This window comes from Pomacea canaliculata, linkage group LG13 (genome assembly GCF_003073045.1).
Source record: "Pomacea canaliculata isolate SZHN2017 linkage group LG13, ASM307304v1, whole genome shotgun sequence".
In the NCBI taxonomy this organism is placed as follows: Eukaryota; Metazoa; Mollusca; class Gastropoda; order Architaenioglossa; family Ampullariidae; genus Pomacea; species Pomacea canaliculata.
In genome coordinates this window covers 7,608,139-7,628,888 of record NC_037602.1, presented here as the reverse complement: position 1 = coordinate 7,628,888, position 20,750 = coordinate 7,608,139, and the positions used below count along the sequence as shown (strand labels likewise).

General features: G+C 43.4%; 1 protein-coding gene across 8 annotated transcripts in view; it reads right to left on the bottom strand.

The window, feature by feature from the left end:
• LOC112553810 (transient receptor potential cation channel subfamily M member 3-like) overlaps nt 1-20,750 on the bottom strand; it is a 144,900-nt gene that overhangs the window by 93,996 nt on the left and 30,154 nt on the right. For 7 of the 8 annotated variants that reach the window (XM_025221270.1, XM_025221263.1, XM_025221261.1 and 4 more), the window contains exon 2: nt 15,128-15,253. In XM_025221270.1, the coding sequence (XP_025077055.1) occupies nt 15,128-15,229 (102 nt within the window). In that variant the 5' untranslated portion in view covers nt 15,230-15,253. Of the gene's footprint in view, nt 1-5,483; nt 6,899-15,127; nt 15,254-20,750 lie in introns of those variants that run through there. The other variant, XM_025221268.1, reaches the window with a different exon arrangement.

Sequence of the window (20,750 nt, the reverse complement as noted above, 5' to 3'; positions counted from 1 at the left end):
CCACAAAAAATAATACGGCTGGAAGATTTACTTGTATACTCGGAAAACCTTTAAAATATTTTTTTTTACTTTTCTGAGACAATGCGTGCAAACCGCACATCAGACACAATAATCTAATTCAATGTTATAAGTTTTAATACGGAGGAAATACTTCAAAAGCCTCCAAACCACAGTCAGAAAGTGAGATCAGCTGCGGCCCCAGCTACACAGCATAAGTTCTACCTTTGTCCTACCTACCCTCAGACATTAGCTGTGCACCCTGAGAAATTTCCTCTGGACTGGGCAGAAAACAACTCTAGGTTATGGAGACTACCTTACTCTCTGGATCACGTGGCTACCTAGGCTGTCCTAACTTCTAGTATAGACACAGTCCCAACTTGTTTTCTCGTAAAAAGATTTATAACTAAGGGGTGCGCGATCTGTAACTGGGGGTAACTCGGGGGAAAAATTCGATTTGCCACAAAGTGTGGCCAAAGGCGGGACTGGCAAGATAATGTGTAGAGACTGGATTTTGCCGAGTCGCTTTAGCTTCTAATCCACAGAATAACCACAAGAATTAGCTTCTGGTTTGTACAGCCTCCGGTTCATGGCAACCTTACCTTCCGATTTAACCGAGACCGCGGTAGCTTTCGGTTCCAGCAACCGAGACCACTGTAGCTCCCGGTTCTAGCAGCTGAGACTACTAAAGCTTCCGGTTCAAGGCCCGTCACTTCTCCCTCCCCCTTTCTGGTAAAGGAGATAATCTTACATCGCCTTTCTGACCCTGGAGTGAAAGTTCATGTTTAACAAAACTGTAATCTGACGAACGAACAAAACTAGGTTGGAGAGTGTGAGAAGGATTAAGATGGGAAAAGAAAGATTGAGAGAGAAAGAGCGACGTAGCAGGTGATGGAGGCGGATGAGCGTGATGGTGTATAATTCTAGTCATTCGATGATCGATACATCCCCGGCAAAGTCTGATCTCTCCACACTGGTGGCGAAGACAGCGCTCATTACACGACTCCCTGCCAGGCTCTTGTTGCTGGTCTTGGACTAGGCCTGAGCGATGACTAACCCCGCGCCCTCCGCTAGCTGCTTCTATTTTCAGTCTCTCACAAGGGCGGAGGTGCACACAAGCCGAGGGCGAGTGATGGAGTGTTTGACCAGAGCACGATGGCGACTGGTGAATGGTGATTGCGGTGGTACAGATCACACAGTTCCCATGATTGCCCAACACTATCTTAACAAGAGTTTGAGATGCAGCGACGGATACGGGTAGCGGCATGGAAACGTGTACTTCTGCTGAACCGCAGAAGCGCTGCTAAGTAACTACGCCCACATTTATTATAAATCATATATTTACTTCTCAGAACAAATAAAACTACATCCCTGTGAACAATTTTATTTTTATAGAGTATCTTTACACTGAAAGTACAGTGTTTGCAGAGAGCATTTTCTTAATTTTTTTTATTTTTTTTTTACTTATTCTTATATTAACCATTTTAATCAACCGTTATTTTTAATTTAATGTTTCAAAAAAAATTCATTTATACCTTTTATTTTTTAGACGAGTTAAGCCAAGCGAAAATTAAAGGCTTGTATCGAATTATATACTAATTTTATTTTTAAACATTCTTACGGTGTATTTTATTCTTCGTTTAATATTTCATTCTATTACTTCAAAGTTTTATTCATTTATTACTCCAAAATATTATGTCAAGCGTAGAATTTTATTTGTATAGTTTCTTTGGTTATTTAATTCCATGTAAATAATAGCCACGTATTATTTTCTTTTGGTACCTTTGTAAGTCCATTCAAAATATAAAGTAATTAAAATTAACAAGCTTTAATTTATACACTTAAATTATATCAATGTTATAGCTAAATATTAAAAATAGTCACAAAACTTTTGTTCACGCTGAAATTTTTTTAGGTGCACGCTAACTTCATCGTTATAACCGTCATCTACAACAGATCGGGTGGTTGTAGTCAACTCTACCAAAACAATCCCACTTCGACATTTTATTTATTGATTTGTTTTGTTTTTTGGGTTTTTTTTTTTTTTTTTTTGCATCAAAGTACTTCCCTTGTTCACGCGTTGCCGTCGCTCGATGTCGAGCGCTTGGCCGCAGGGGATGACGTCACAGGTACCCGTAAACGTCATGCTTACACGTGGATCTCAAACTCGAGGACTGCGCGTGACTGAACTCCGTTCGTATGAAAAGATACAGGGTGTCGGAGACAAAAGCATACCCTCCAACAACGCGGATGTATGGCTCAATGCTAGGCCCTGTGGCTGACTGACATAACTTTATTGTCAACAGGGTGTTTGTAGAAGGCTGTTGACGACACTAACTCAGTGTTTAGAAAAAAAAAATTGCGCTCGAGAAAATATTTTCCTTTCCCTTTCTACCTTCCGGGCTCTAGTCCCCACACTATCCCTTCACGCCATGTCACGCTATGCCCCATGAAGACTCATTATTATTCCATTCTTCAGTCTGCGACTAAAAGATAAATGCAGTCGTCGTAGACTCCCTCCCTATTTCATTCCAGTCGTAGCGATGATGACAGAGCGAGATGCGATGATATGTGGCCACAAAGGCCAGACGAGATTTCAGGACCCTGGGCGTTGAACAGACGAGTGCTGCTGCCATCCAGATCTTGGTGGCGGGGTGTGTGTGTGGGAGGATGGGGAGGAAGGGGAGGACAAAATTCATCAGAATTGTTAATTCAGAACGCCACGTCCAGACTTCTGCCCAGAGATTAACTTTCCCAAACCCCTCGGGAACGTTTGTCAACAGGCTGAAAATTCCAAACCTCACGTAACCCCAGTCTGGTGTCAGAATCTCCTCCTTCGACCCTTACAGAAAAGGTGTAAACAGACTGAATTCAAAACGCCATGTCCAGGCTCACCCCAACTATCATCCAGCGACCACGGCCACCCACTCTTTTAGTAAAAAGGTTAGTTAATAAATAAAGCCGACTTGAATGGTTAGAAGGAGACTGACATTCGAAAAACTGTTGGGTTTTTTGGTTGTTGTTGTTTTGTTTTTTTTTTGGTCGTTGTTTTTTGTTGTTGTTTTGTTTTTGTTTTGTTGTTGTTGTTGTTTTGTTTTTTTTTTTTTGCTTTTTTGTCATGTTTTCTTTTCGTAATAGTGTGGGCTACATGTGTTTGGACGAGTTTTCTTGTTGGGATCTAAGAAACAATTTTCATCTCAATTTCTATGTCGCCGAGGTAAGGCAGACTAAATCATTGAGATAGTGACAAAGGCTACAAGACAGGAAGCTATGTAGTGCCTTGTAACTGTAAACATACCCGACGTGTGAGGTCAAGACAGTAGTGCACTTAACTGTAAACATACCCGACGTGTGAGGTCAAGACAGTAGTGCACTTAACTGTAAACATACCCGACGTGTGAGGTCAGTAGAGAGGTCAGTCGCGTCTGACCCACGGGACGTTTCCTAGAGCTGCTGGACGTGAAGAAAAATGGAAGGCACCCGTGTTTCTGCGGTCTTTACTTTCCTCTCGGGAATTAAGCCTCGACTGTGCCATCACAACTCGTGGTGAGAAAAAAAAATGTCTCGCAGTCCTTCAAATAAATAAAATGATCCATACACAAGAAACGCACTGCAAACAACTTAATTACTTGCTGAGCGAGGGGCCCTGAAGATTTTAGACTGCCAGAATAATGTTAACGTATAACTCGATATATTTATGAACCGATAGTCTATTTTGTACAAGTTGATGCTCCTGTGCAACATGACTTGACAATATATGACATCCGCAATATGTACTGATATACATTATGCACGTGTACTCAAGGGCGCTAACATCAGATCCCATCCTACCCACCCTCGCGGCGATGGGGAAAGGCTAGAGGGTCAAACAGGAAGCCATGACAACAGAACTCTGGCTATTGCCAGCCTCGATTGAAAATCCTGGTTAAACTCACTGAATCGATTGCGACAGGAACCCTAACTCCGTCCTATCTACGAGAATAATGATTACATCCCTTTACACTTTCGTTCCAGACTGCTCGAACCGTTTCCGAAGCACCGAGTTATCGCCTTTTTCTGTCCAAGTCCGGAAACTCATGTTCCTCTTTAAGATGAAGTCCCAGAGTTCGGTTTGACTTGGGTCGTAAGGAGGGCGGAGAGGGATTTTCTAGCAAAAAAAAATTAGTTATGTATATGCATTATATATGAAGGGAGGCGAGTACTTGTGTCACTCATGTGTCGACAATTACCCATCAGGCAAAAGCCGATTGATTCTGATTATCTTGGTCTCTTGAGAAATTTACGTGTTGCAAGAAAAACAAACGTATTTTTTTCAAAAGATTGTGTAGTGAAGATACTCTTTATCAGCTGGTGTTTCTGTTTAATATACTCACTACTGATCCTGATTATTAAGGATGGGAAACAAATCTGACAGAAGGGAGCAGTTCAATCAGACTTGTGCGCAACTGTAGATACGCAACGAAGAAAAAGATGATAACGAAAAGCCGACAAAACAGTTTACTGTGCTTTCGTCCCCCTCCTCACTTATTGTTCTGTAAATTTAAATTGTAAGTTTAACTCCTTGGAGAGAGGTCTGATGACAATCTAAAGGTCCCCGTCTTGTTTGTGATTCACAGTCACGGGTAAAGAAAATTTGCCATGGTTGTAAATATAGAGCAGATAAAACAAACCCATGAGTGGAGGTATGAATGTATTTCTGGTTTACAACTCTAGCCTGTTATCAACCGTTAGACTAAAGTATCTTTGTCAAGACCGTTGTCACATAAGTACTCATCACGTGGACGTCATAGGAACAGTAAATCATGAGGAAACTGTTAACACCCGACGGGCATTTTCTGGCACGGGAAGCAGGCATGTCCCTGTGTAGGGTTTAGGTATTTTTTATTTCCAGTGTGCAGCTTACATCAGATTTCTCCAGAGTATATTCAGCAGTCATAAAGAAACCGGCGTTCCGGTGCTCCCTGTCGGCGCCATAATCTGGGATCGAGGAGTCACTCGAGAAGACACAAATATAAATAAATCATACGAACCCTCATCTTCTTCGGACATGAAGGACAACCGTTAACAACAGATCCCCCCACACCAACAGTCCAAATCTACGCGCCGTGCTATATTTAGCATACCCATTTAACTCGTATGACTAAAAATTAAAAAGAAATAAAAAGAAATTTTACAAATAATTTAAGATTTAAAATTTGCTGCTAGAAAGGTGTGTGTGTGTAATGGGGGGGGGGAGGGTGTCTTAAATGGGAAAGTACTGCAGGAAATGTAATAATAATTATATTTATGATATTCATAACAATAATTTCTACACCGCCCAATGGCGCCTGGACAAAATATGACGATGTTTGGAAAAGTTTTACGCGGTACAACACGTCCACACAAAGTCACGTGTTCTAGAACATGCTTTTCACGGGGGGTCTACCGACTGACAAACATCAGAATCATGGACAGAGAAACCTGCTGAACTTTAACCTGACCTTTACCTTTGTGACCTCCATCGACGCACGGTGGTTCCATTGATGACGCACTGCATCAGACGACCTCTTCAAGGCTGGCACCTGCAGATGGAATTTCCGGCCGCTGTGCCAATTGACGCTGTTCACCATGTTGCACACGTCGCTCCGCAGGCGATGGATGGAATCTTCCCGAGACGGTTTTCCGTCAGTTGGACCCTATGTACGCAGTACAATGGCTTCGGGCGATGTAATACATCCGTATGTGTCTTCCTGGGTTAGTAATAAGCAGCAAACTGTGGCACACCATACGTATGTCCAAGTTTCCGTCTTCCGGGTGTGTGATGCAGGCACTGCAAAGGACGGTCAAGTCTCAAGCAGACGAGTGTTGCGAACACACAATTGTCTCTGCTGCATGTCATAGTGAATCCTCCCTTTAACGAACGACAGCCCATGATCAAAGCACCTCCATGTTCATCTTCACTTCGACGTGAGATTACGAGCACGCAACACTAACGGGAGGTTTTTGTAGCCAGGGGACCAAATCACAGGTAGGCCAGGCACACCAGGTCACGTGACCTCCGTACAGGTATTCCCACTGCGAAATTATGTAGTCCCCCTTCCCTACGCTGAACTTTCGTGGAATACTAGGATCTCTAGCGCTCTCCATGACACCCCGCCTACCCCTTGCTTCGCTTGTGCACATGACTGTGACGTATTGTGTGCGCAACACACCAACCGCCAAGATCCGCTTGGTCGGCCAACACGAAACAAGCTGTCACGGGGTAACATGCTGGCTCGGGGTCACCATCTCACCTGACAACGGCAATAAAGACTGAATTAGAAACTATGGTTAAACAACACCCTCCTGCTTCCCTCTAAAAAAAGACATTGTAAAAGTGAATTGGCACACTGGTCCTGAGTGGGAGGGGAGGGGATGCGTTGCAACTATCCTGGCACACACACCAACACGCGCAAAAGCATATCTGCGCAATACACGCTGATGAAGATGCGCACAAAGAAAGGGGAAGGAGGTCAGCTGAGAATTGAAAGGACGATAATCAAAGTGCGAAGTCTGTGCGACAGATGGAAAGCGATTTATTGCAGCGCAACAGGCGATGCCGCAAGAGATGATGCAGCGGTGGGGTGTGTGAGAGTCGAGCAAGGATGGAGTTCACAGCAAAAGGAACAACGACATGAGAAGACGAGGTCAGCCCACAGACTTCTATACTATCTGTGAGTAAAGTTCTCGAAAGTTCCACACATCACAGGCGTCCTTCCCTCATAGGCGTACAGTCAAAATGTTCCGTGTCCTGTTGGCAGTATTCAACTTACACATCTTCCATTTAACGTTCACTTCCTGCAAACCGGATAACAAATTATTCATAAGCAGGTAAACATTTTTTTTTCTTTTTGCAATCCCACCCACTGCCAAAAAGGTAAGACTACCTTCCTAGCCCTCAACACGTCAAAACATCCCCCCTCGCCGCTTGTGTCATTTTACACACCTTGCAGACTTACTATTCCCTTCCCTCAGTGACAGGTTGCAAAACAAACGGTTGTTTTTGTGTAAACGGCTGTATCTAACAGATAACAGTACAGGTGGTGGTGACCCCAACCACAAACAAGTGGCACTCGAAAACACATTCGAGAGATAAGGCTTCTTGACATGACCTTTAATGAGGAGAGAAGTGGGAGAAGAACCAGCTGTTGGGTACCCGACACCCTCGAGGAATGGGGAGGGAGGTGGTGGCTTTACCTTCACAAAAAGTTTGCCCCGAGAATAGCGCAGCCTCTAATCCTAATGACGAAAAGGTTACGCAAGAACTAGGCAATAAGACTGACGTCACTCGCGATGTACAGACAACAAGGTCTAGCCAATAAGGCTACGTCACTCGCGATGTACAGACAACAAGGTCTAGGCAATAAGACTGACGTCACTCACGATGTACAGCTAACAAGGTCTAGGCGATAACACTGACGTCACTCGCGATGTACAGCCAACAAGGTCTAGGCGATAACACTGACGTCACTCGCGATGTATAGCTAACAAGGTCTACGCAATAAGACAGACGTCACTCACGATGTACAGCCAACAAGGTCTACGCAATAAGACAGACGTCACTCGCGCTGTATAGCTAACAAGGTCTACGCAATAAGACAGACGTCACTCACGCTGTATAGCTAACAAGGTCTACGCAATAAGACAGACGTCACTCACGCTGTATAGCTAACAAGGTCTACGCAATAAGACAGACGTCACTCACGCTGTATAGCTAACAAGGTCTACGCAATAAGACAGACGTCACTCGCGCTGTACAGCCAACAAGGTCTACGCAATAAGACTGACGTCACTCGCGATGTACAGCTAACAAGGTCCAGGCGACAAAGATCGACGTCACTCGTGATGTACAGCGCCGCCGCAGCCACATCGTTTGTCTTGCCTTTGATCAGCTGACAAAATGGATGGAGACTTCACGGGCTGACGTCACGACGGCGTTGACTGATGCCCGTTACAGGATTCACGGCCCGGAGTTGTTTTCTGTCATTTTAACGGCTCAATTATCATGAAAAATCGTCTTGCTCGCGATCTTTTCTTGCCACGCCGTGGAAATATATCTCAGAGTCACACTTGTAGTAGTCAAATGTTACTATATTTAACTCTCCAGTTAAATCAATGGCTGACAGTGATTGTTTGGGAAACTGGGTACCGCCAAGATTGTCTGCCCTGAAGATTTGTTTCCTATAAATATTACAAATCGAGAAACAATGAAAAGCGTATTTCCAAGTTAGTTTTTAGTTTGAACATTATATTTAGAGAGGTTATTACACACGTTACAGATTTCACGAGTTACTAGTAATGCTGCAAAATTGTTTAGTGATGCTAGATAAACGATAAAATTTGATGGGTTTTAATTTTAAACTGTTTTTCAGTCACAATACATTAAACTTTATGAAAATGTCAATTTTTTACTCTAACAAACAAACTTTTATTTCCCCCCCCCCCAACCATGTTCCCTCAAGGGAAGAAAACCTTAAATAGAAGAAATACATCATCATCGTCCCCAAAAAAAAACCTTCCCAACGGGCATTCTTCCTTCACTGCTCTTCTCATAAACACAAGGTTCATGGTTATCTCCTAAATAAAAACGGACGACAAAACTTCACACGGAGATGAGGCTAAATCAAGTGTTCTCTCCCCCTTCGTTTCATAAATCTCGGCTTTCTATGGGTTTTGTAAGGAGACAGACCAGTCCCCAGTAATCACAGAGTAAGTCTCTTCCATAACCCCTATCCCTCAACAACGAAGCTCCCCTCCCTTCTCCCCTTTAGATGCTATTTAGAAAAAACCCATTCACGCCTTTAGTTGCATGGACGCTTCAGTCTGAGCTGAAAAGCTCCAGGGATCCCATGTATGGTGTCAGATATGGAAGGGGTCTGAGCTGATGCAAAATATCGGATATATTGTATGGAAAACAGGATGTGAGGAGGGAACTCTCTCTCCCCCTCACACACACCTCATATAGTATTACCACCAAATCACAGACTGGCAACTGTTAAAGGTTCGCAGAAGAAAATCTGCTTCACGAGTTCAATACAAACTAAATGATCTGAACTGAATGTGGAAGAAAGAGCTGCAGAGTGAGCAACCAGAACATTTTCATAAACGACAACAAGCCTGACAAAGGTGCAAAAATTGAGGGTACATCACTCGACTGCTTGCAGGTGAATTTTCCGCGTTAACTTCTAAAACGAGACCCGTGGTTAAATTTACTTCCGGTTTAAATTAACGATCGACATGAAGAGGAAGAGCGGGTGATCCGAGCTCTCGTGCTGACGAAGGTGCAAAAGCTCAAACTTTGTGGCATGTTGTGTTATTGTCTTTAAGCTTGGGAAATGGAGGATAATGAAAGAAAGAAAAATGTAACTTACGAACTTATTGCAAGTTTCACTGTTAATGTTACAAATTTTAGTATGGTTCCGGATATTTGTTAAATGATTCGTGTCCTGACAACTTCGCCAAAGGCTGACAATTGGTGTCGGCAGACTACCAGATTAATGGCAGATGAATGACTGTGGTGTGCTACCTTACTTACGAACTAGTTTACGGTAGGCACTTCGCACTCGCCGCTTAATCAGCTCGGGTGCTGGTAGGTGCAGCTAGGCCTGGAAACCAGTCAGCCGTGGAGGGCGAGGAAAGTAGCCCCTGTGTAACTGCCTCTGTGATGACTGGATGCGAATAAAACACGTTGACAGGTACCTGGGACCACCATTACAATAACGACCCACGTCTAGGAACATTTTCTCGTCTCTCTCTCACACACACACACACGGACACGCGCGCAAAGTACGCGTGCATGGTCACCAGGAGCTATAACTACAGACGATACTGCAAGTCCTGAAGCTTGAATGGAAGTGTTTTTTTATTGGGAGGGATAGGAGGGGAAGAACCGCTCACATAAAAAAGCTGCCACTACTGCTTTCTATTATTACGGGAGCCTGGAGCTTGTTTACACCAGGCTGTATTGCAGGGGACTGTCGATATTCTCGTCTGCCCACTGCGTATAATGCTCATTTTGTCTGGTCCTCGAAGATCTCTCAAAAACAGTTTATTAGGAGTCTACTACCTCGTGTTCTGTGTCCCCTCTTGGTTGCTTCCCCCGCGGTGTTGCTGGGTGGTGCTGGTGTTGCTGGGTGATGCTGCTGACAGCGCCTCGAGCCAAGCTCCACGTCGAATCGCGCGACCAGCGACGCCGAGGTCAGACAGAAAAGTCTAATTAAGAAACTTCCTTTGAGGCACTGGATGTTGGTGTCGTGTCATCTGTGCCAAATCTTCTTCTCTCTCTATGGGAGTGCGTTTGTTTGCGTGTGTGTGTGCTGCATCCTGAATAAATATGATTTTGATGCAGTAGCTTCTGCAGACATACCATGCTAACAACCGAACCTTCAGCGGACTAAATGCTAACTGTGAACTTCTCAAGAATCCAGGGTCAGGCTGGCAGCTACCTGGGGTCACGGCACGTCACGTTGCTAGGTGCTAGCTGAATAGTTAACCCAAAGCTGTCAAGTCACTCATCAATATGTGGGATCCAAAGGGAATTAATTTACCTTGTCTGCTTACGTTCTTGCTTTGTTATATCTCCCTCATTTTTGTTTTCTTTGAAGGAATTTCTCTCTTTAATCTTCGAAACTTCTACAGAGAGCGACTCAAACAAAAAGTTTCTGTACAAGACCTTAAAAGTCACGAAAAAACAATTGATTATCACATAAGTTCCATCCAATGGGGGGCGGGGGGGGGGTGTGTGGATCATCGACACAGGGATGGGTGGAAATTGGTGTAAAACACCGAGCCAGCAACTAATATTATATCTTGGTAAGGCAGCCTGTCCTGTTTACTGATGCCGGACACGAGAACTGAACCCAAGACAGCCAACCTTCACTGTACTAATGACAGGCACTAACCGTTGCGCCACCGGACCGCCCGAGACATCAGCTGCACAAAACAACAACAAACAAACAACCCACTATCAACAGCCGACTACATACTGAATCGATGCAAATCCCTTCTGCTGCCATGGCAACGCTCATGGCGACAAGGATAATCAAGCAGCAAGACCTCATTCTTAGACCGCGAGCTTCCTGGAGCGACGGACAGTGTTGGCATAGAACAGACCGCTCGTCGAGTGTGCGTGCGTGGGTGCTCGCACGCACGTGTGCTGGTGGGTCAACGCACGTACACAGCAAATGAATTTCTTGAGCAGCAACGGGGACAACAGACTATAAATAAAACATCAATGCAGGCAAGTGGACAAGGGGACAAGCGCTGGAAATTAAAAAGACCTCGACCATCCCTCTCCCTCCTTTTTCCTCGCGCGCGCATGCACATACACACCGATCGCATTCCCCTTAACACTGATTCCAATTTATCAGTTTCTATTTGGTGTCCTCCTCCATGAATCAGATAATATGTGCACTCACATTACTTTCTTGTAGTTCTTGCAACCCCTATGATAAATGCGACTGTACACATAATGTCTTGTAATCGTTGAGATAAATGTTCCTGTAGTGCTGGCTCTTGAAATCACAATTATAAACACCGCTTTGATGTTGTTTCTGGCAATCACCAAGATAAATGCGACGAGATATATCTACACATATCTTTCTTCAGCTGCCAGGATAAATGCCACTACAATACGTTGTTTCTTGTAGTCGCAGAGACAAATATCTCTGTAAATATTATTTCTTGCAATCGGCTGTAAGAATTCTACGCAGAGAGGGCAAAATTGAGGCGAACGTAACAGAATTTTTCGAGAAGCAAAAGGAAAAAAAAAAGTCTACCGCACTGGCCAAACGTGTTAAAAAAATAAACTCGTGCCTACGGGAAGCGAATAAAATAGGGTTAGCACAGAATTAAGGGGTTGGGGTGGGTGGAGCTATATTACCAGGAAAGACGTATAACTACGTCAAGCAACACCCGACAATAGAAACTTTACAAAATTTCGTCGGCGAAATAGAAGGGCTAAGTAATGTAATGGGTCAATCAAAGCTTTGACAACACAACGTGAAATCTACGTCAAACTGACGTTAAATAAAAGGTTCCTGGAGATGCTCGGCAGTGAACGTGACATCGCCGCGGTCATCTTATGTTATCTTAATGTACTCCTTTATAAAAGGCTTCGTTTTAAATTAATAAATGTAATTTCTTTATTATTATTATTATTATTTTGTTCTTGTTATTAAATGGAACATCTATCTCACTAAAATTGCGTCGCCATTTTATTGTTTATAGACAGCGCCTGGCTTTGAGTTAAGGACCACTGTCGATAGCCTTCTCGGCCATTTTTTCCAATTATGAAGTTCTCTTCAACGATTTCAAGAAACCTCTGCTATTTCTTAAGAGATGTAAAAATAGATGTAAAAGAGATGTTCTGAAATGCGTCAACTGACTCCTTTGTACAGAGTAGCAAATAAAGAACGAAATATTAAACATTTCCGTGCACATGTTAATGTACATGTCAATGCTAGTTCTGTTGAACAGTAAACATCGTCCAGGTCGTCGAACGCTGTTCCCCTTCGAGAACCTAACTTTCCCGTCCATGGTGTGCCTTAGAAATACAATTTTGTGCTTCCACAGAAGCATTTTTTAAAAAAAATTCTTTTATCCCCCCCCCCTTTTTTTTCATCCATTTTTGCATAACCCTTTACCTTTTCCCATATTTTTCCCACGCCTCGTCCACCAAACTAAGCTCTTGCCAATATTTACATAAGTCTTATTGCGTTACCACCAACGTAAATGGATTTCCTCACTGCGGCCATAACCGTTCCCATCAAAAGTTATTATCAGGGGGAAGCAACTGCTTATGACGGAAATAGTTATCATCAAGAATACTTTCCATGCAGTTCTGCCAAGATTGCTTTCTGTCTGCCTTCCATTTAAGGAAACCTGAAGACTAGTTTAAACCTTTAATGTTGAGAATGGGTGGAGGTTTGCGATAATGGTTGGTAAGTATTAGTGACATAGAAGATCATGTGTTAGGATGTGACATCAAAGAGCGTGTACCATCCAGTTCCCTCCCTCCTTTCTCTATCTCCCCTCCACACACACAATCTCTCGGCAAAACGGTTAAACCGTCAAGGCGATCCCAATTTCGCATACCAGTGTACTGATGCGAACTTTAAGCATTTCTAAGAATGGCGAATACCACGCAGCCGTTCTTTCTTCACTGTCGAGTGTACCATCGTCGAATTAAGACAGATGACCAGACAAAGCCCCTTCCCCCATTTGCCAAATGTGAAATGCAAGGGCGAAAATCCCGTGTCTACAACGGCGAGGGTCGTGACTGATTAAATGATTAGTATTGTCTCCCTTGACCGATTGCAAAATCTCCGCGGTCGTTCGCAGCTCCATCAACTTCATCGCAGAAACACAACGCAGACAGCAACACGAGACCAACAGCAACAATAGATGACAAGAAACTGTATCGCTGTTTCTGGTTTTAACGCTGGTCAGGAAAAAAAAAAATTAGCACGTGCAAGTCTTCATCAGTGTATATAGCAGGATCCCTGGAAGTAGAAACCACTCCGTTGGAGAATAAGGAAAAGGGCATGAAAATTCTAAGTCATGCCTGCAGAAATTTTTTTTCTTCTTATACTTTCTTCTTCTTCTCTCTCTTTCTCCCCACCTCACCTCCTTTCACGTGATCGTGAAATAAAAAACCATACAAAACTAGATTTAGAACAGAATTACAATATAAAAAAAAAAACTGTCTGAAACTTTACGTCCTGTTTTTTTTCACTCTTCTTCACTATCGGACATGCAAAGAACAATCAAAAAAAAATTGTCCAGACATTATTCCTGATACAAATTTCCTGCGTAAGGTAAACAAAATGCGAGTGCGGTATGCATGTCAGAGTAAAAGAGAGAATATATGTGAGAAAAGAGAAAAACAAAGAAAAAAATAAGAAAATGTACGTGCACGTGTATGTGCGAGTACTATCTCTTGTTGCTGTGTTGTTTTCTTGGTGTGTGTTGTGTGGGTTCTACACTCAACGGCAGAACGACAAGGGCGATAATCATCATCCCTAAGTGCAAGTCACAAGAACGAGTTACTTCCCATCGGCCACTTGCCCGATTTCCCAGCATTGACATAAAATCAACTTCAGTCGCACTAGTGCACTTTCTCAACAGATTCTACCAAAACAGAAAAGGGACTGTCCCTCTAATTACGGCCCCTGAAATGATAGTGTCGGACCGATTACAAATATGATAGTACATTACAAAAGGGATTGAAAGATGGACAGATGGGGAGACAAACAAACTGCAAAAATTAAAACTTCTACTCTCGCAATCTGGTATTTTCTCTTTTCTTTCATTTTCTTTTTTTCTTCCATACACCTGTGCTCAAACTGAACAGACTCTTCTTTTTTTTTTTTCTTTATCTCGTATGCTGTGAATGAAATATTTGTCCTTTGTCATGGGGGTTCTTTGAAACTCCTTTCAGTGGTTCCATGTCTGCGGTCATCTGCCGCCACCAACCAACCCCCACCTCGTTTGTTGCCCTCATTAACAGCCACCAACACCATGCCTGTAACCTCTGTACCCTGTCTACCGCACAGGGCATCACTCACGATCATCGCAAGCCGTCACTCGCCTACACACAACGCCGCTCAGTGGCGCATCAATCAAAGCTGGAAAGAGGGTTCAACCTCAGTGTGTGCTACAGCATCTCTCTCTCCGCCTCTCTCTTACCCCAGCCCCGACCCCACTTCTCTGTGGTCCAACAGTGCAGCCAAAGAGGATAGTCAGTAGGTCAGCGGTTCAGAACCCGCATTCGGCACATGCAATTTTTTTCTCATTTATATGGCTGAACTGGATTGCCGCATAGACAAAATAAAAAAATTATTTCTTTCGTCTCCACTTGATGTGATAATGTCGCAGTCGAATGGATAAACCGAACTCTCTCTCACAAACGAATTCATGACGTCAGACTTCGCAAGCACAAAACAAAGACAGACAAAACAAAAACAAACAAACAAAACAGAACAAAGACAAACAAAAAAAACAAAGACAAACAAACAAAACAAATACAAAAAAACAAACAAACAAACAAAGCTAAACAAAACAAAGAAAAGAAAAGCGCGACAAGGGAGATAGACGTTGTGTCGGTACTCACCAGCTGCCGTGAAAGGGAGTTAACCTCAATGGACGAGGTCCGTAACGACACCAGGGACCGACGGCGTTCCTCATTAAGGGTTGATGTCCGCGAAAGCGCCATGCCACCTGCTGCAGAACACCATACCTGCAAACAGACACACCACCTGCGCTGTCAACAACTGCAAGACGAGGCCAAGGTTTTGAGTTTCGTTGCTCCACAACCGTCACTCGGCCTTGTGTCGCAACGGTAACCGACAAATCATACAAAACCACTTACACAGCACATACACAAGCATCCCAATTAGCCTACTTCAGTCAGTATTGCAAGTGCGAAAACAGCCAAGTAAAAATATGTTTACTAAAACAAAAAGGGAGTAAGTAGCTACATAGAATTAAAACCTCTGGGAGAGAATAAGTTCTTAGTAGCTCATGTTTTAAAAATCTTCTCTTAAAACAATTTCTCCGGCCCGAGATGTTCAAACTTAACCAAATAATAACCATTTTATAATATGTTTTGCGGTGACATAGTCTTGGTTGCTGACTCGGTGTAAAATACCCTCCACCCACCCACCCTTCGCAATAATAATGTTAAGATTATTTGTAATGATTCCTACTTACATAATCTGCATTATTTAAATAAAGTACGCAGAAAATGGCGATACCCGATTCTACCTATGGCGATACCTGATCCTATGTATATATATGTGAAACTAGTTTATTAATATGTTTATAACAGTTTTTTTCAGTCCGCCGTTGATCTGTCGTGTGTCGGAAAAAAACCGATGATTTTCCCAAATCACGTTTTCGTCGAAATTTGATTAAGAAAGGCAGTGGGAGTGTATGGTACTAATTCATTTTATCTTCGCTCTCATGTTGCCAGAACGTACACCACCTTTCCCTTCCACTCCAAAAAGCAAATAGGGGAGGGAAGGCCAAAAAGCTTGCATAGACAAGCTAAAAACAATTTTACAAACCAGTTTTTCCTAAACAGAGACGTGCTTTAATTTCTTAATTTTGTATTTACACGTTGTTGATGCCAAAAAGGCAGACAAAACAAACAAAAATAAATCCATGAAGTTTTGAAGCCATGCTACTCGCTTTCATCATTTCTTACCTATTAAAGCAAGAGCCAAATGTCATTTTCCAAACGGCCAGAAGTTTTATTCTTTAAAAAGTCTTTTGAAAACAATGACCCACACTTCATGACCGTTCAGCAATTCACTTAGAAAGGTTTTATGTTCAGTCAAGTTGGCAAGCGACATTGGCAGCAGCTATAAAAAACCTTAAACCGAAGTGAATTTTTTTAACAGGTTGTAAAACGGCAAACACGAGCCAAACGGGTTTGCCAAACTGTTTAGGAGAAGGTTTGAAAGTCCAGGACGCACAACAAACAGAAACAACGGAGATGTCGGAGTCTCAGATTTCCCGAATGGTGTGCAGAAGCTAAACTGGCTCAACGGACAAAATATTTGTGACTTCTGAAGCTTTGCACTTGAAAAATTGTAGCCACACAGAAGCGATATTCATGGGTCACGTGACAGGTCGTATCTTTGGCGCAGTTCTGCTGTCACGATCCAGCCTCGCAAACGAGATTGTCAATCTGGAAGGTTCGCCTCTGATTTAAAGGCCTTTCTCTCTCTCTCCCCAGATTTACACCACTCCTGTAAGTGTGTGAGCCACGTTGTGCAAACTGTCCAGGTATTGACCGCTCACTTCAAGTCCCTCGCCCTTGTGGTCTCTAACATCTAAAAACACACTGGGTGGGTTGTTTCAAACATCGATCATTGATACTGCATCTGCTTTAATGCTTTCAGACCCTTTTCAATTATTGTGTCTGGAACTCTGTAAATATCTCTTATTATAGCAAAAATAAAAATCTCTGCTACTGGAGACAATTGCTTGCAAACTCTCATCTTCCGAAACAAAATATTGGACATTTCCGCTTTTACAATGAAAAACAATTGAATTGAGCCACAAAATCTTTTTTTTCTCTCTCTCTCTCTGCACCAGGCTGACCGGAAGAGTGAAAGGCAGGTGCACGCGCACACACAGACACAAACTTGTGCATCTTCAATTTGCCAAAGAGTTAGCTTTGTTTTTTCCAAGTCATGCGATCTCTGTGTATTCAGAGACGAGGGAAAAAAGAGAATAAGAATCATTTCTGGGCTGTCTAGCTCAGTAATCAGAAAAGATGCAAAAAGGACAGCAGAAAATTCAATGATCCTATTCCTAAGAACTCAATGAAGCGAACGTTTTAAATCCATACTTATCAGGACTAAAAGTCATTGTCCGTTAATTCTTTTCAGCCTACCACCCTACCCTCCCTCCAACCTTCGTCCTCCGAACTAGTGTTGTATTTTTCTTGTCTTGTCTGCAAACAGCAACTGTTTGTCTCCTGTCTGGCACTGCTCTATGAAAGCCACTGAGAAAACTGACCAGTGGATGCCACAGTTGTGTTCCTCACAACATTTGCTCGCAGGTGGGTCGCTTCTTGTTGACAATTTGTTTTCCCTCGTGCGACCCAACGACGAAAGCGGTTTGCATAATAAGTAGTGTGTCAAAACATTCCGGAGACAACTGCCTGCCAAATAATTTAGACATGTTCCAAAAACAAACGGCCCCACACTTTCCTACCTGTGTGTGTCAGGTGCTCGCAGGCAGAACATGCAAGACCGTGCGCTGAACTTTAAAAGAGACAATTTATTTTGAGGCAGTAACCTAGTTAGTGCTAGTAAGTACTAACCTAGTTAGTACCGCGGTTATTAGGAGTGGTTTACATTTATATTTTAAAGTTACTAGTTTATATGGAACAGAGTACACTCACACAAATCCTGTGTTGCATACACGAGCACACATTTACTTATATATCATCCTGAGTCTCAAAACTTCTCCGAACTCGCTCAGCGAGATAGAGAGAGAGGCTGAAGGTACAGATAAAAGTGACAAGGTGTAAACTCCCTACAAAACCTAAAATCAACGTTCTAGAGTCTAGACTCTAGACCCTCTCCGTCAATCCACTCTCTATTTAAAAAAAAAAAAGAAGTATCTTTGTCCGTCCCTTAATCTACCACACATCGCCACATCAGTGTTCACTGGACTGAATGCAATCCACAAAATTAACCGAGAAACAGGACAAGAAAAAAAAAAAGCAGGGAGTAAATGTGTCGCGTGGGGGTATGGATATAAGGTGGTGGAGGGAACCACCTACCCTACTTTCACTCTGACCAACCATCCGCCTGGCTTGTCCTGGGTTAGTCGCTGTCTGCCGAGTCACAGTTCCCTCTAGTTTACATGGCTTCCGAGACAGCGGTCTGCGAGTCTTTATTTCTTTTGTCCGTGCTTTAAAGGCGATGTCCGTGACGAATGGATCTTTCGGGGTGAAGAGGGATGGAAGAAAATGATTGGGGGTTATGAGAAGGGGAGGGTAACGCTGGCACGTGCATGCAAATCTGGCGGCTGCAGTGGTCTGCAGGACTCGACTGTTGTCTTTGAAGAGCCGCTGACATGCGCAGTCTCATGTTGTGTACGGTTCTATGGAGTGTTTGCCAGGCATCCCCCAGGAGGGGCTGTGCGACGGAGTGTGCATATTAATCTCTCTGCGCTGAAAGGGACGGAAGTCATCAGCTCGTGAACATACGACGTCATCATCACGCGAGGGGTCACGATAGGGCACGAGGTTAGGTCTGAATCTCTTTCCTGAGGACAAAAAAATGGACTTGGAGGTCCTTGTGTAAGACCAAAGGTCAAGGCGAAGATGGAGAGAAGGACAAGTCACCTATGCTAAATCATAGGGAACAGTCAGTTTCTGGAGCAGTGAATTCTAGGGTTAGGTCACGGGGTTAGACAACATTTCCTGATGACAAAAGAGGACTTGGTGGTGCTTGGGTAAGACCAAAGGTCAAGGTGTGGAGAAGGACAAGTCACCCACACTAGGGAACAGTTTCTGGAGCAGTGAATTTTAATAGGAGGGTAGCAGTGGTCACACACCTGCTTGTTCTTGAAATTGTTTAAGCCAGACTTTTGTTACCGTCAGCACAATTTTTGTCCTCGCTTGTGCAACGCATTCGAATGACATAGGAATGATTTCTGAAAAAAAAACCGGTTATAAATTTTCATCTGAAGACCAGCTTAAAATTTTAGAAACATGTTGTGCAGCTAGCCCTGGAGGAAAAAAAAACGACGACAACGAAATGATGACTACTTAAAAGAAAGAAAACGTAGCAGACTCTCGACGACCTGCTGGCTACTCAAACAGTTTCCCGCTAGCGCAGCGGGTGAGCGACATTCAAGTTTTTCTCTATTAATAGAGTCCTTAAAAAAAGAAAAGGGTTTCAGCTGGGCCTCTAAAGACCCAGAGAGCCATTCCTGCGCGGACAGAATCTTCCTTCAACGGCCATTATGCCCTGGACATCGACGTCTGCAGAACCTGTGGGCAAGGCGGCCTAGTCCGTGTTTCTAATATGGTCACATTGATCACTGCCTGACTTGCTCCACGCCCTCCTGTTGCCCGCTTTGTCTTTACCCTCCCGTCTCTTTCTCTCCACCCGCCTCCTCCTCCGTTGTGCAAGCTGTCCTGCTGTTGTCTGCTTGCCCTGTGTGTCTGTAGGTCTTCGCCCTGCCTTCCATCATCGACACGAACCTGAGGCATAGTGGCCGTATCATAAGTCAATTGTAACCTAGTTGCTAGCTCACCTTCGACCTGTCAAGTTCGGAGGTTACAGCTGGAACATCAATCGCCAGGAAGAATCGGATTTTCTTTGGTGCGTTTCTTGTCCTTGGCCAAGCCAAAGACCTTCTAGCAGTCCCTCCTCCCCACACAATATTTCAACAAATTTAATTTATTCGCATGCAGACGGGGAATAGCAGGGTCAACACACTGCACACCTTTCACACTCAATGGAATGATGAATACTGTACTGCACGTGCTGTCTGACACTACAAACACCAGTGCAACCTGCTGCAAAAAGCTCACAAATTTAAAAAAAATTACATATATCCACCATTTTTAAAAAAATCTTATCTGACCGTGTAATGTTTTTAGGTCTGCACACTACATTACTTAATTAGTTTCATCCAGAAATGTGTTCATAAATTTTTTGGTGTGGACAGGGAAGAGCCGGTCGCGCACAACCTGTTTTACATGTTTATGTTTTCCGGTTGTTATTATTATTGTTGTTGTATTGAGTAGCAAGCGGGCGGTTACATCGCTGCTACCTGTTTTTAACAATTATGACAGCAGATTTTTCTAAATGCCTGCTGGTGGTGAAATGAAAATTTTGAAAACCTTTGTTACTTGCCGTGAAAAAAGTCCTTGTATCCCTTTTGGAGTTAGTTATTTCAATTAAGATGTCTCGTCACGGTATCCTCTGTCACGACGAGACCGACATCGCCACCCTCGGCTCTTGATACGACACAAGAGTGTCAACAGAATATGAACGACCTCGTGACATCGGGGGTAAGGCGGGTGGGAGGCAGGACTGAGTCGGTTCGTGCGATATACAATGTCAGCCTGGACAGAATTCAAACCGCCAACCGTATCTCACATCCCAACCCCTTGTGCCTACTACACACAAACACGACAACAGAGGGATAAGGCATTGGTGGAACGAAGTCTCCTTAGGGTCACGACCGATTAACTAACA